This window comes from Leptopilina heterotoma, unplaced genomic scaffold (genome assembly GCF_015476425.1).
Source record: "Leptopilina heterotoma isolate Lh14 unplaced genomic scaffold, ASM1547642v1 Lhet_95, whole genome shotgun sequence".
In the NCBI taxonomy this organism is placed as follows: Eukaryota; Metazoa; Arthropoda; class Insecta; order Hymenoptera; family Figitidae; genus Leptopilina; species Leptopilina heterotoma.
In genome coordinates, this window is record NW_025111202.1 from 1,638,829 (window position 1) to 1,653,327 (window position 14,499).

Here is a 14,499-nt window from a genome sequence, read left to right on the forward strand (position 1 = left end):
TTAATAGCATAGTGAACTTTGTTTGTATTTACTTATTTGACACAATAGGTCTGACAATCGATAAATGAATCTAATTAAAAAGCGTACATTTTTTATCGAAATTATTCCATTAATTACAATTGGTTTTTTTTCTGGCTAAATGTGAAAAATCTTGTTTCGAACAATACTCATTATTCTTATGCTTGACATTTTTTCCACATCACTTGAAAATTCAAGTATCTTCAAGTATTTCAAGTATAAGGAAAAAATAAAAGCTTTTCGTAAACATTTTTCTCGCTCAACATTCACACAAAGTTAAAGTATCGTGTATTTCGGTACTGTGCTCAAGGATTCTGGTGGCATGCGCACATTTCTCTAGCCTGTCGTCTCTCTCTTTCTGTGGCACTCGGGGTAAGAAGGGAGGGTGAAAGTGGGGGTGGAAAGACTCCACGAAGAGTAAGATGAAGGGAGACAGAGTGATCAAGAGGGAGAGAAGTCCAGCGGGTCCTGCAGGATTCTCCTCTCGTCCTTCGAGACTAGTGTCGAGGGAGCACGTCGGGCCAAGGGTGAGAGGGAGAGAGAAGGAAAAGGAGAGATGAACGTCTCAAATTTGGTTGGCTGTCTCCTGTTGGCTTGCTAGAGCAGTCTTTGGAGGGGCGCGGGGAGTGAGGACCAGTGTGGTGGGGATAGGAGTTAACGAAGACTGCCGCGCGGGCCGAGGGGAAGCCTGCGAGAGCCCGAGAGCAAGAGGGTGAGAGAGACGTGCAGGGGGTGGGGCAAAAGCGCCTTGGTGCGATCCCGTAGACTCGAAACTCGAAATTCCAACGGACCGCAGAACAGAGCCGTCGGTCGTGCGACGTGGATCTGAATAATTATTGTAAATTCGAAAACAAAACTAATTATTCTACCCTCACGGAACTCGAGACAAAACAAATAACAAATTTCCCTTCTGAGATATAAATTCAATATTTGCGGGGGTTCAGTTTCATGTGTAAATAAATTTTTTCAAAAAAGTGCTTCCGCAATTACGTAAATGAGAGGACGCAAACGCCGGCGATGGTTCTCCTGACAAATCACTGGAGAAAATGTGCTCAACTAGTGTCAAAGTGAATTGTGAAAAACACCATTCAAGTAGAAAACAATAGTATTGTTTGTCGTTATTATTAAAAATTTTTAAATGGAAAATTTCGACTAAACACTGAAATGTAAACGACAAGCTCAAAATTTGTGTTTTCTTTTTCGTTTTCTTGACTTTCTCTAAAATTTAGTTTCACATTGTTGAATTAAACTGAGTGAATAAGCGTCTAGTTTGAGTTGTTGTGTTTGAATTCGCGCGCGTGCTTCGCCAGAAAAGATGTTGCCGGTCGCGGGGGCTGTATTGTTCCTGTGTGATGCTGCTTCTGCTGGAATAGTTGTTATGACGCTATCAATTTGGACATTTATTACTGTGTCACGTGTCATCATATGATAAATGTAGAACACGTTTATATTGTTTTCGTTTTATTTTCTTTCTGTTTGTTTGACTTTCTCGGCAAATCTCGACAAATCTCGATTATTGGATTTGAATTGCAACGTGTTAAATGTGAATATTGAAATTGGCGCGTCACGCGAGTGCGCACCTGTGAAACAGTGAGAACAATCGTGATTAACAGTCACTGACGGACAATTAGTGCGTAGTTTCGCGAGGAGACAATATGAGTGAGATGACGAGTGTAGAGCAGCAGCATCAACAGCAACAGTTCGTTGGTGGTAGCTCGAATTCGGAGCATCACTGCAAGGATCATTGTGTTTCTTTTGAAAGTGAGAAAAGCCTCGAGGTGCATCTTCGGTATCATCAAGAGAATCTACTTAGTCAATGGGCCAGTCAGGCGCAGCAAGAGGAGAGCAACAACAACAATAGCAAGGCTGGCAATCATATGGTTGTGAAGAGGGAGAGTGTCACGGCACCGGCTGACTCGAGTGAGTCTTCATCAAGGCCACCCTCGGAAGGTCCGGCGTCTGCATCGCAACAGCAGTCCGCTCCGACGTCGCAGGGATTCACCAACTTTCCACCACAAATGTATAACGAAAACGCTTACTTCGTGCAGAATGAACCATCATACATTCTGCCCCATCATTACTCTCCATCCAGGGAGGAAAGTCAAAACGGGGGTGGGAACTATGCGAGGTATCACCCCTATCAACATCAGCAGCGATTCTCGCAAGCGGATCGTACAAACTCGGTGAGCTCCACGAGTCCACGGAGTCCTTTGCAGTGTGATAAGTGTGGTGCTGTTTACGAAGATCCCAATCAGCTAGCGGAACATGTTCGATCTAATCATCCAGCATCACCAAATTCTTATCCTAGTCAATCTCAGTATCAGCAAATGGGCAGCAGTCCACAGCATCACATGCAAAGGCATCAGCAGACTCAACAATCTCAAATGCATAATTCACCATCTCATGCGAATCAACAACAACAACAACAACAAAATTCTGGTTTTGACTTTACTGGAGGAACAATTATCAAGACAGAGGTGAAACAAGAAGCAGAAGAGCAAGCGGAAATTTTGGATTTGGATTCGCATAAAGTTCAAACTCACAGGTATGAGGAGGACATGTTGAGGGTTCAACAACAGCAACAACAACAACATCAGCAGCAACAACAGCAAGAAATTCAAATACAAATGCAGCATCATGTTATGCAACAACAACAACAACAACAACAACAACAGCAGCAGAGAAGTGGTCCTCATTCCGTGAGTTCTTTGTTAAATTGGCCTCCACCACAGATTCATGAATATCATTCAATGCCACCAATGGAGAACACCTCTCCGATGCCTGATCAGAACCAATTTATGCGTGGTCAACACATGCCAGTAGAACCACCGAGACATGGTGGCTCACCAATCATCACCAGCACGCAACCCCTATCAGGACATCAGATTCCACCTGCAATGCTGCCACAGGCTCCGAAAGCGGTTATGGGAAACCAATCCTGGAAGAGCAATGAAGCTCGCCGGCCAAAGACATATAATTGCACGGCGTGCAACAAGTGGTTCACCAGCTCGGGTCATCTCAAGAGACATTACAACACCACCCTGCACAAGAATGCTGTTAAGGTGAGCAATCAACCGGATCCCGCCAACATGCCCATCAGCGTGCACCACCATCCAGGCCGAGATCAGAACATAACCAGCAGAGGAGGACCTTCACGATCTCCAGAGTTATCATCCTCGGGGAGTCCCCCAAACTTGATGGCAGGTCCCTCGGGAGAGGCAACGAGGGGCCTGCTGCTCACGCCCATCACCGCCACCTCCACCAACAAGAACCTCTACACCAGCAGCAATTCCAGCAGCAGCAGCGAGTCTTCGGGGGTCCAAGGGTCTATGGTCCACCAGCAGATGGCTTCAACGGTGCGCTTGTCCAACCTTGTCTCACTCAACTGTCCGCCGCACTCACCAATGGGCCACCCCCACCATCAAATGGCTTCCCCCTCGCAACTGGGCCACCACAACATTCCAATGGATACAGCGTCCCAAATGGCGGTCCACCACCCCATGAGTTCGCCCATGTCACCCATGCAGCACCCAACGGCCCACATGAATTCGCCTTCGCCAATGGGCCAGCAGCAGCATCACATGAGTTCCCCGTCGCCCATGATGGGAGGCGTCCCGCCGATGGGTTCTCCGCCGCCGCCGCCGCCAATGGGGGGTACTTCGATGCCTCATCAGCCGTACCCAAACGCTTTGCCCCCCCACGTTACAACTACTACCAGCATCCCGGGTCTAATGGAGTCTATCACCAGTCTAACTACTACTGGTAACGATCTTCCGTCATCCATGCAATTCACCCAGGAAATGTTACCCGGTTTCGGGACCTTCAGCAACCATCAGAGGCCCCTGCCCAGCTTCACCAACTTTGGCATCAACTCCGGGTACAACTTAGTTGGCCACAGTCATCCGCAGGCCGTTAGCGTGGGGGGGCTAAGTCCGGAGGAGAGTCTCTCTCCTCAAGACAAAACCTTCGATTCACCCATACCGACCTATGACACGTACAGGACAATGTCGCCACCGAAATACGATTCTCTCGCCAATATGGATCTCATTCACACCAGCACGGACGGGAACCTCTTCATCAAGTACCCCGACTACCAGCCTCAGACCGAGGCGCAACTCTTTCAGCAAATTCAAAGATCTCGTTTGCCAATTGAGACAAATAACAATCTACCTCAAGCTCCGCCAAAGGAAGAGCTCAACCCCAACGTCGGCAAGGTGAAAGGGAGCAAGTTCAAGGAAATTGTCACCAAGGAGCACCAAGTGACGAGCACCAACACTGGTTCCCACTACATCTCTCAGGATGGATTCCACAAATGCATCGAGTGCGACAAGGTCTTCAACAAGGCCTGCTACCTGACTCAGCACAACAAGAGTTTCCACTCGGGAGACAAGCCCTTCAAATGTAACCAGTGCGGCAAACGATTTCCACACGAAATTATGCATGCCGAGCACCTGCAGAAGCACGCCGGTGAGAAGCCCTACAAATGTGAGATTTGTCCTAAGCAATTCAACCACAAGACCGACCTCAGACGGCACATGTGCCTGCACACTGGCGAAAAGCCGTACGCCTGTGATACTTGCGGAAAGGGTTTCATTCGAAAGGACCACATGATGAAGCACCTCGAAACGCACAGAAAAAAGTCCAACGCCCATCACAATGTTCACCTCAGAGCGTGAGTCTCTTGGGTCCAATCAAAACATCACTTGTTGCGTTATCTTTGTAGCCTTCATCCCGCAATCTTCCTATTTATTAGTTCTCTAATCCTACATTTTTTGTCCATCCCCCTCCCCCCCCCCCAATCCTTCTCCCTATCAATCAATATTGTCTCTTCTTCGCCCGCAGGTCGCTGGGAACGAGCACCAGAACGTTTGGCCGTCTTGCTCAACTTCGTATTTAGATGACTGCCAAGCTTCGTTCAAGGTCATCGAAGAGAAACAAAATTGTAAGTCAAATTATGTACTTTTTCCAACATTCTCGCTATAATTTTACAGACTACTTATATTTTTTATTCCACCTTGTTTTTTGCTCACGTTAAGAGTATGCATTAATTGAACTTATCACTCGATACATACTCTTAATAAAAAAAATAAAAAAAAAAAATTAATGGAAAATGCGGGTATAAATGCTGAGAGGGATGTTGGAATCTATTTTATTTTTCGCGATATTCCGAGTCGATTCAAAATTTTGCTAAATGCATCTCGACTTTGTAGATTGCGACAAATGCCACAAAACAAAGAAATATCCTGTCCGAAGTCTTGATTATAAATCATAAAATAAAGGATATTTAATAAAATAATTATGATAATGGTGATCTATCGCGATATCAAAACTTTGAAGCTTATGAATTGTACAAAATATATTAAATGTATAGGCATATATCATTGTAATTATTGATTTATTATCAACTAGACACAACGGTTTCGATCCCTAATTATGGTATTCATATTTTATAGAAATTTCTCAATAAATTAAAATGAGAAAAACTTAGAGAAATGATGGACATTAATGATATGTATCACTCAATGTGAAAACGAGCTCTCACGATGTTTGGTAAAATTAATTATATATAAAAGTCTTCAAAGAAGTAAAATTTACTCAATGATCAATTTTAATTTTTTAAATCAAAGTTTAAATTCTATTGCCGTTGTGCAAATTTGTTAAAATTATTTAATGACAATTTTTTTTTAAAAAAGAAGCTTTTTTATTGAGAGTAGTTTTTAAAAAAAATTTCTTTTTGTATACTACTTGAATAGTTATTGAAAACTGTAAGTCAGTATTAGATTTTGTTGTAGTAATAAGTTTATTATTGGAAAAGAAATGCAATATTTATTTTTCTCTTTTATTTACTATAATAATGGTAAATAATTTTAAAAATTGTTTTTGTGATCGAAAAAAATTGTAAATTATTTGGAAATATTTTTTTTGTATTTTGTTAATGTGTGAACATTCCCTGAATGGCATTCCAGCGACAAATGTCGCGAATCGTTCGGCACGTTTTCACAGTGACGATTCTTGTTTTTTTAATCGTAAGAACTATAGTAGAGTAAGTTGAAAATTATGTGCGTTTTTCGAGGGAAATTACGTGATTAAAGTAACAGTTCTGCCAAATAACAAATGAAACTTTCGTCCATACTCACTTTTTATACAAAGAAATCATTTAGACTGTAAGCGTAAAATGTAAAATTTGAATATGATAATAATTCCTTCGAAGAACGCAAAATACTTATACTCGCAATGTGAGTAAAATAAATATGTTGACCTCGCCATAACCAAATAGAATTGTTTCTGTTTATCGTTGTTTAATTGTCCGATTGACTAGTTCGCACATGAATTGTTTTATATTGCCAAATGTGCATAATTATCTAGATTAAACTGAGGTGGAATCAAGCCTCGTCCGTTGTTATTTGAGCGTCGTTGTTTCTGGATTCTTTGCGCCAGATTTGTTGCCTGATTTGTTTGTTCAGTGCGTATTTTTCTTATAATATATTTGTCTCTGTGAGCTGAGTAAAATACTTCTTGTCATTCCCATGTTAATTGTACAGATTTCATTTGGATGAGGTGTACCTTATATTGTATATATATTATATATGTGCGTGCAAGGATTTTTTTAGTTATTAATACGAATTATAAACACTTGCCATTATAATACTACGTAAAATCCCAGAACAGACTACCTCAAGAGTTCAGGAATTATCGACGAATGAAAGAAAGGAGGAAAGAAAGAGTAAAGAAAACGTGAAAAAATGCCAATGCAATAAACTAAAATAAAACTAGAGAAACGTTTTTTGCGGGCGTGATAAATTCATTCATTATATTCTATGTATTCATTTCTCTTTAACATAAAAAAAAAAAATGATAAAATTCTTGATATTGACCAAATGATGAAGAAAATTTCGAGAAATATATAATTTTACATTTTCATTCCTTTTTCCTTCAGTCAAAGCATTATGTATGTATTGTTAGTTTATTCGCCCGCTGATAAACGTAATAGGCGTAAATAGAACATTATAAATCTGTAATATAAAGAAAAAAAGAAAAATAGATTGACGTATGTTAGAAACATATCAAACAGAACTGTATACTCAGTTTTATTATTATCGATTAAGGTAACAATTAGGTACGAAATGATCAATGGAAACACATTTCAATTTCATATCATTATTTGATAAATTCTTATTCATACTCGACTGTTGCATTTTATAAACAAAAACAAAAAATAGTTGACAAAAAAAATGTTAAACAAAAAAAAAAACAAAAATATTCATCGTGCCATTGCGCCCCGCCAATTCTGTTTGAAAGTAAAAAACTTAAATTTCGATAAGAGTGTTGAGATTTTTTTTTCTACAAATAACGAAAAATCCACTGCCGTCATGTAATTAATAAACAAAAAGCGATATCGTAATAATGTTCGACAGGTGAAGATATATTGTGAATTATGTATTTCAAGATGCCATACACAAGTACCTCAAGACAAAAAAAAACACATGTACAAATGTTCATACGTTTTCAGAATATTAGCTAATTAATAAATAATTATAATAATCACTGATAAAAAGTCGCATTTCTTAATTGTCTTTATACTCCTCTCCTTTTTAACAATATAGATAAATATTAAAAATTTTATTTTATTTGAAAAATACCTTTTTATTTATAGAATTTTACAATCAGTTAATAATGACAGTAAAATTATAATCATGAGAAAGAATAATATTTCAAAGATCAAGATGTTAAAATTAATGAAAAAAATAATAATAAAGGCATTTGAAAATAAAGCTTTAGTTGTAAAGAAAATTTGTATCCTTTTCTTCAAGTAATTTTGTTTAATCATTTGATATAAAGTTACTATTGAAAAAGGAGCTTCTATAGAAAATTGCACATTGGCATAAATCTAGAGAAGATGATTATATTCGCGCAGGTCCCCACGACCCCTGGGCCGCATCCTGTGATAAATAACCAGATTACGAGTCTGCCAATGAACAAACTTCTCCATGGACCATATGTTCATCCAAGGTTGTGAGATCCGATTCAAAGGTTGAATCGATGATTTGTATTATTTATCTAACCGAACACCTTCTACTTCCTTAAATTAATCAACTGCAAAAGCGGAGGTAACTACTTATTTTAAAACAATAGTTTTTTTTAATTTAAATAGACAAAAATTTGCTAAAGTTTCTTTTTTTGTTCTTTTTAAAAGAAAAAAATGTTTGAAAAAATTGAAAAAGATTATTTGAGATAGTCTTGATTTATTCCAAGATTTATGTAAAGGTGAAACAAAGTCTGATGCAGCTTGAGAAAAATAGAGGGTTGAATCCAATCATTGATGCGTATCCAAAGTTTTCCCACACCACGGACAGCTGTTGTAATGAGTTGCATCCTCACGTCCCTTGAAATATTTACTAAGATGAATTCCACAACGTGACAGCGCAGGTTCTTATTTCCTTTATCGTCATCAGGTTCACGAAAAAGCGAAATTCGAGAACAAATTTACGGCTCTGAATTTTTAATGTATATTTACTTTCGTAAAACAATTTTAAAACTTTTTCTCCCGAGCCTTTATAATGTTAATTTCAGATTAATGATTATTATGTAAATCGAATTGAAATAATACAATAAGTGTAAATTGAAAAAACTCTTCTTTTCAATTTAAATAGGGGGAGTTAAATTTATTGCATATTTTTGATGAATCATTGCAGAGGCGAAGGAGAATCTGAATGTCAAGACGGTGCATTCTTATATTCACAATAAACTTTCAGCATCGCTCTCAACATCATAATTCTTCTCGATTTGACAGAAATGAGTCAGGTCCGGTAAGTCAATAAAGTTTACAAAAGAATTACTGTTAAATTTCTACTTCTGAGTAAAATTTCTTTTAAAGATCATTAAATAATTTTTTTGCTTTAGAAAACCCCATTTTCGTGTGAAAAATACCAAATCATTCTTCGATAGTTAACTTGCAATATAAATTACAAATAATTAAAAATTTCGTTTTCAATTATTATGTTCATAATAATTATTATTTTTAATAATATTGTAAAATTCTTTTAACTTTTCTTATATGTATATTAGGTACTCGATAATAAACTTACGGCAGTAATGTGCAAAGTATATAAAGTAAACTTTGTTTATTATATGTCTAAAAGATGATTCAAGCTGGATCAAATACTAACGACCTTGACCAAGTTGAACTAGACATTGTCAATGTTGTACCGAAAAAATCGAATACAAACTATTTTATACACTGAACTTTTGTTATGTATTTTGTAACTGAGATTGAATTTTCAAAAAGAACTATTTATCGTCAAGAAATTATTAGTTCCTACTTCTGAATACATAAAATAATTTGTATAATAAAACCAGGCCTCAGATATTATTTTAGGAGAAAATAATCATATTCAAAATTTTAGATAAATTTAGAGATGAAGTTTAGTTGAAAATTGTAGAAAATATTTAAATTTTTCGAAGGGTTATAGTTTTAATTTTTAGAAATAATTATTAAATTTCAGAAGTTGAAGTTTTTAAAATTTTATTTTCTGTGAAAAAAGAAATAAGAAGTATTTAAATATTTATTTAGCAAAATTAAACGAGTTTTGATGGGTTTGGTTAATTGGATTTAGAAATTTTCTCCTTTTTTCTATTTTTAATCAAGTAAAGCGACTTTTTTTGTTCGTTAAAGTCGATTCGAGGCCTGAAACTTAATTTATTTGTAATTTACTGCAAGATACTTGACGAATAAAAAGCTTTAACTTAAGTTTCTTTTTCAAATGATTCATGCCAAATTTGCGAAGGCCAAAATATAGAATCACGATTTTCACCTCCTTTCACCAGAAAGGAACTTTAATATTTAGTAATAAGCGTATTTTCTCTGCCGATCTGAGCATATATAAAATAAATACTCTAACGTTTAACTGAAGGAAGTAATACATATAATATACGTAACTCTTGAGCAACGCGAGTCGTAAATAATAAGTCGATTATCGTTCCATTGTTGCCTTATAGTATGTATGTACGTGAGTTGGTGAAAGCGTCAGAGAAAGTAAAAGATAAGAAATAAAATCGCATTATTTTGTTAGCGGTGAAGGCGGTGAATAAAAAAATTAGCCTCAACCGAGAAAGCCATTTAAAATTTGGCCAGTCAGCATTTGTCTAAAGTAGTTCGAGAATATTTCTCATGTGTTATGTCATAAAAAACACGTGGTTTCATTAGAAATTTGCCGAGACCTTGAGTCAGGCCGTATAAAGCCTGTGAAACAAATCTAACATGTTATCCTATTAAAATTTTAAATACAAGAAATTTTAAGTGTCCCGAAAATAATTTAAGTATGTACATAAAGAAATTTCTTCACAAGTTTTAATTTCCTATTTTTTGTTTATAATTATTAATGACCATAATTTTTTTCTGAATAATTAATACAGATTTGAAAAACAAAATTATAAATACCCATATTATTTTTCTTGACAAGCGGCTGTCAACTGACCATTGTCGAGTAATTCAAAATATGTAGATCTGCATATCTAAATAAGTGTTTATATTTTATCAAATGATAAAAAGATAAATGCTGTGAAGAATGTCTCTTTAAAGTTTAAATGCTTCTTGAGGAAATCATCAACAACCGAGTGAATTAACCTTGCACCCTGAGACTAAGGTGATCGCTTGCTTCAGCTTTGGAAATAATGAAACGAGAGAATGCGTTGACATCGTTGAAATTCGTAGAGCGGGAGATAAATCTCTGAAACGATGGGCCGGGCACGACGGGTACCTATTATTGGGCTTCGTATTCAGGTTTACGAAAGCATATCCTTGTGGAAGGAGGAGGAGCACAACTGCACACAACTGCAACTGCTTTACTGCTGTCACTCTCTAGGACGTGATCGTCCGGCAAGAAATAGATAGAGAGGGAGAGAAAACTCGGAAGATTCGGCAAATGGTGGGGGGACCAGGTGCATTTTGAGAGCCTGGGAAGCGCAAACTCTGTAATACTAATACGTACATAGTACTCTCGACTACTACTTCTACGGCAGATGTTCTCTTCTCTCTTTACCTTTGCTCTCTCTCTCTCTCTCTCTCTTCCGTTCTCTTGACGATTGTTGTTTGTCCACGGAAATGCCGGAGGTGCATCGGCTCTGTCCAGACGAGAACTGCATGTGTATATTGATTTAAAGAATTATTGATCCAGATAGATTCGCTCGTGTTTCTCAGATGAGTTTCAGAGAATGGACTCTGAATTTGTATTGAAGACTTTAAACAGCTAGAAAATGCTTCTTGTCAAGTACATACATTACATTACCCAAGTTTTGTGAGCCACCTGAGACCAAATAATTTCAAAACAAAAGGCAAAATAAAACTGGGAAATACTACACACAAAATTGAAGGTCACTCTTATCTGATTTAACAACTAATCAAGAGCAGATAAATAACAGAAACTTTGTACAATCTTTTGTTATTATGGGCAATCGAAAAATAAATATCTTTAAAAGTCAAAACAATCAAAAATTAATTAAGATGTATATTGATTATGTATGTGTGTATAAAAAAGTAAATTATCTAGCAGACTTCGCACTCGATAATTAATTTTAAAAAAGTAGCTTTCAAACTAAAAAAGTAGCTATCGAAAAATTAAACTTGACGACCCAAAAAACTCGTTTTAGACATTTCATAAAACTGCCAAAAAGTCTATTCCATATTTTTTATTTTCCTAATTTTTATCAAAAATATTTACTTCTTTCTTATCCTACTGCTAATAAATTGAATTCCTGCAGCTTTATTATTCAACAAAGAATTTAAATATTTATAAAAACAATTTAATTCTTGCGAAGAATTTTATAAAATTTTTTAAATAATTAATTTCCTTCGACTAATTTTATGCAAATTCTAATTTAAATAATTGAATTCCTAAGAAATTTTTATTATTTATGATAATAATTAAATTTTGGATGAATTTCATCAATTTTGTTTTCTTAAATAATTGAATTGTTTTGCGAAATTTTATGAAAATACTAGATATTGAAAATAATTGAATTTCGAATATTTTTTGAAAATACTTAAATCGTTTTAAAGAATTTGATTATAATTTTTGAGAATAGTTTTTTTATTTCTAGTATTAGTGTAGTGAATTCAAAGTAGTGGAAATTCTCAAAAACGAAAAAAAATAAAACCAAAAAGAAGCTTTTAGTGGCTGAAATCTAAAAAAAAGTTCGCAAATAGTAGCATAACGTAAAAAAAGTAGTAAATAGTAGTAGGTTTTAGTACATGAGTGCGAAGAATGTCTAATTAAATATTTATTCGGTAGTAGAAAATATTTTCCATTTAACCCTCTGTTGGGAAAATACAAAAGATTTTCAAAAAAAAAAAATATTTTCCGAATTCTCCAAGGAGGAAATCAATCATCTTTTCACAATGAATTCCGTATGAAGAATTTTGCTGTCAAAAAAGCAAAAAAGGGGATCAATTTAAGATTGCATTTTTGCCAAGTCTGTGAAAGAAGAAATTTAGCACCCTCTTTATCTTCATCTTTCTCTGATGCTCCTTTTTGCAAATATGTAATATAATAGGTGCTCTCAAAATGAAGGACGTCCGTCAAAGCTTTAAAATTATATACTTTAGTTAGAAAAATCTGCAAACCACGTGTGGATAAATCGTAGCCGACATTATTTCTGTTCGCAAAGTTCTTTTGAGTGCCGTCATACCCTCTCTGTGATTGTGATGCCACAATTTCTTTGCTAAAAAGAAAAAAACGTTCAACCTCGAGAATTTCCGGTCATGTAATTATTCACTTGAATCTACTCCAGTAAAAAAAGTGAAACAAAAATCAATTACAAAGATTTAATTTTATGTCCATGTCCCTTGTTCACATTTAACACATTTTATGAAATCAACAATTTACAAATCTACAAGTTTATTCGATTTTTAAATAACTCCTTCTAGATAGAAAGTTAAAATGAAAGATATACTGGAATGGATCTTTTCAAGTACTGTGGGGTTTTAAAATAACCTTCCCTTTTGCCGGGGCATTAGTAAAAACGCAATATTGTATGACTCAACAGGTTGCACTCCCACTATCTGCAGCCACCAACTCTATTCGTTGCTGTATTAAATAAACCTGACGATGGGGTGATTTCCCCCCTTTGTTGGAGAGGGATGAAGATCTACTCATCAGGCGCCTAATCGGTTGCTCTGTGATTTTCCCATCAATTCAACTGGTATGTGTGTGAAAAATCAAGTGAAAAAATTTATAAAACATTCAGACGAACGATCTTATTATCTCAGTGTTTTATAAATTAACTACAAGACGACTATAAATCAAAAAATTTTAATCGAGTACAAAAAGTTGACAATTTTTTAATTTGTAAATAAATCAGAATAATTTAAACACGTGTGTTTGTGAAATATTTGATTCAACAAAATAACAAATAACTACAAAAATTCAGAAATTTAACCGAATAAAAAAATTATAATATCTAAATCACAACTTTTCTAAGGATGTCAAATTGAGACAAGTAGCAACACTTTTGATACGTTTTTTGTCTCAATTTGACATCTTTAGAAAAAATGGGTAGTAGAAAATTAGTTGATACACAAAAAATCAAACTACACGATTTGAACTATTTTTGTTAAGTATAACAAGTCTACTTGTGTATGTGCCTGAAATAAATTGAAAAAATGAGATGAAAATGGATCATGATAACAAAAAAAAACTCGTCATTCCTAAGAACTGAAATTCTGAGCCTAAGCGTAAGACGTCTTTTGAATTAGGAACATTACATTACGTTCGCTGAGTCGGCTTAAAGATATTTTTTTTTTCCGTCTTTTCAGTAGAGAGTCGACCACCCTCTACTATTATTTTCTTTAACTTTGCCGTCATTCTGAAAGCACAGACTCGCCATATGTAATCCGCGCGAACGAAAATCCCAATCAGCTGCTCGCCACATCCTCAGGCGAACAAGCATCACAATTGTATTGTGAGCTCGTACATTTATCGCAATATGTCTGCCTCATGTGTATCGCTTAAAACAATTTTCAAACCTCCCTTGACATTTCAAAGTTTATTATTTTTGTTTATTTATAAGATTTGTGCGGAGGAAATAAAACTTTTTGATTTACTTTAAAAAGTGGACTTTCACTTTTCAAAGTATACACACTTTTCAGAAAGTCGAAAAACCTCTGAAAAAAGATTTCAATCAACAAAAGAAAATGCCTGAGTGTCATGAGATAACCGAGTTATAATCAGAACAAACCATCTCGTTTCTTTGAAACTCTTTCTCTTTTTTTATGTTTCAGTCGAATCCCTTGATCTATCCACTAGTTCAGTCATCGTCTCTCTGTATGTCCATCTAGATTATTCCACGAATGAATTCTTCATAATGCCTTTTTCCTGGTTCCTCTCAAAACGAGTTTTACTTCACAATATCAATGAATTATAAACCAAGTGGGAGATTTTATTTCTTCCAAAAGTGATTCTGCGCATGTGTCTATGTGTATTGAAA

General features: G+C 35.7%; 1 protein-coding gene across 1 annotated transcript; it reads left to right on the forward strand.

Annotated features, from left to right (window-relative positions):
• The first annotated feature begins 770 nt into the window (after positions 1-770).
• LOC122512138 (ecdysone-induced protein 74EF-like) lies at positions 771-7,573 on the forward strand. Its single transcript, XM_043627817.1, has one exon. It carries the CDS (start codon positions 1,674-1,676, stop codon positions 4,692-4,694), a length of 3,021 nt encoding a protein of 1,006 aa, XP_043483752.1. The 5' UTR covers positions 771-1,673; the 3' UTR covers positions 4,695-7,573.
• Positions 7,574-14,499: the final 6,926 nt, after the last annotated feature.